Raw genomic sequence first — 2459 nt, forward strand, 5'->3', positions numbered from 1 at the left:
CAGCAGGAACATCCATTGGGCCATCGAGAACTGGTCCTGCTTTTCCAACAAATTCACGGATAGCAAGAGCGAGAAGAGCAGCTTGTCTTTCTCGAAGAGCGAGCGGCATATGTTGACGTATAGGGAATAGGTGAAACATCTGGTAAGGTCCTTCAGACGTTGTTTTATGTTCTCCACCGGTGGGGTATTCTCGATCGTGTTCTTGAAGAGATTGACGAACCAGGCGAGGGAGTACTGATACATCGGATCGATGTTCGCCAACATAACTGCAAAAATATTTTGCAACAAAATTTTATTTTTGACAAATTTACTTTTAATATTAAAAATAAATACTTCGCAAAATTTTTATAAAATTCCGGAATAAAGAAAAATTTAATCTAAATAAAAATATGAGAAAAAAATCTATTATTTTAAAAGAAAAGAATTTATATTATGTACTTTATATATATACATATTTATATTATATATTTTAAACATATATTATTAAAATAAAAATAGCTACAAGTCTTGCTAGTTATAAAGATTAATAGTATTTTTATATTATATACTATCATAAAATGCGATCGAATTAAATCGAGCGTGTAAAATCTTTCTATAAAGTTATTTTTGTTTCTATTTTTGCTCACCAATCGTAAAGAAGAGAACAGTGCTGTAGACTGCAATTGGCGTGTACTGCAATCTCGCCGCGTCAATGGACTTCTCGGTTATCTCGGCAGCAGTTTGTTTAGACTCAATTTCGTTGGCTAGATTCTTCGACGAACTCAACACGCCGATTGCTGTTTCATCCTCGAGGATATTCTCCTTGGCCGCGGATAGTACCTGCAGAATCTTATTCTCTATCTCCTTTAACATCCTGCGAAAAAAACATTGCGAAATATCGCCGATTAAAATAACGTTAATTTTAAATTATAGAACAACAAAGTTCTTTATAAAATTAACATTTACTGTTATATATATATATAAGATATATTTTTGATAATTAATATTTATTTGTTATCACGAGGAAATTATATTATCTAATCTCATTATATATAATTAATAATGATTATGATAAAGCTTAAGATAAATTATTTATAATTAAATTGTTTTTCTCAATATAAATATTTTTTGACATAGTAAATATATTTAATAATTGCGTTTAATAAAATAATTTTGCGATTGCAAAGTTGATTATTTTATATAAAATGAAGTATAGAGAAGAACATTTTATTTACTTTTTATTAGATTATACTTTTATATAGTCGTTATATACTTTTTATTAGCCGCTCCTTGAACTATCAGCTGATTCTTCTCGGATTCCAGTTCGGGTCTTTCTTTTGCAACAACTATGCCTAGAAGTTGATCGTCCAAGCCGACCGGAGTGATCATAAAGTTCAACAGAGTTACCTTCACCACTACTTCCGGTAAGTAATGCGGATTCCGTAATTTCGTAGTGATGTAGAATCTACAGATTTTAGTAAATTTTTAAATAAATTTCATTTGCAAAATGTCTAAGAAATTAAATAAAAAGTTAATACAGAATTAAGAATGAATAACAAAAAATTAAAAAAATATAAAAAATACAGAATATAAATGTGTCCTTACTTTTTTAATATTCTCTTATAATTTTAATAAATTATTAGACATTAAAAAATAAACAGAATATAATTGACATAAGTTACGAATCTCATTTATATCCGGTGTGATTCCAAGAAAGAGAAAAAATTAAATTAAATGAATTGATAAACTTACCGAAATTTATCGGAATACTCTATGATGCTGTCGCCGAGCCTGATGCACAACGCGCCGCCAGATTTAAAGGTCTGCTTCATCAGCAACGGTTCCAGGGCCGCGTCCAATTCCTCGTCTATGTTCTCCAATAATACAGGCTGTCCGAATTGCACGGCGTTCTCCAGGACCCTCATGTATCCCGGCTGCGTGAGTCTCACGACGTGCAAATTGGACGCCTTCTCCATATTCTTCACCCATTTATTCGCCTGGCTCTGCGGATCGATCATCAGCGGCCAGCGACGCGAATTCGTGACGATTATGGCGTTGTCGATCGAGAACAGATCGTTCGGTAGGCCAAATATATTCCAGGCGCGGATTTGCACCGGATCGCCCAACACCTGCGTCAGTTGAAAGTCCTGCGTGCAGACGACCTTCAGGTCGGTGCAAAATTCCACCCAGTTCTCTATCTGCCGCTGCCGATACTGCATCGTGAAGACACCGAGGTAGGCCACTACCCCGGAACCGATCAGAATATCGCCCGTTAGTTTGTCATAGCGTTCTCCGAGCGATCTGGAGAAAAGTTTCGAATCATTTAGAGTATTATTATTCAAGGTAGAAATACGTATAAAAAATATTAATTTTATATTTATTTAAATTTTTCTTTTTCACAAGATTTTAAATAATTTAACTTAACTAGATTAAAAACCGCTCTCTTCATCATTAAAAAAATTATATAATAAAATTTATAA

General features: G+C 33.3%; 1 protein-coding gene across 1 annotated transcript in view; it reads right to left on the minus strand.

Moving 5' to 3' along the window:
• The window catches only part of LOC115241966 (dynein heavy chain 7, axonemal-like), a 23165-nt gene that overhangs the window by 5514 nt on the left and 15192 nt on the right, over window positions 1–2459 (minus strand). The window contains exons 25-28 of the mRNA XM_029817967.1: window positions 1732–2280; window positions 1253–1444; window positions 627–853; window positions 1–266 (exon numbers count right to left, since the gene is read on the minus strand). The exon at window positions 1–266 is cut by the window's left edge and continues 165 nt beyond it. Coding sequence (XP_029673827.1) covers window positions 1–266; window positions 627–853; window positions 1253–1444; window positions 1732–2280 — 1234 coding nt within the window. The remainder of the gene's footprint in view (window positions 267–626; window positions 854–1252; window positions 1445–1731; window positions 2281–2459) is intronic.

The sequence above is a fragment of the Formica exsecta genome, unplaced genomic scaffold, assembly GCF_003651465.1.
Source record: "Formica exsecta isolate Colony F162 unplaced genomic scaffold, ASM365146v1 scaffold120, whole genome shotgun sequence".
Lineage (NCBI taxonomy): Eukaryota > Metazoa > Arthropoda > Insecta > Hymenoptera > Formicidae > Formica > Formica exsecta.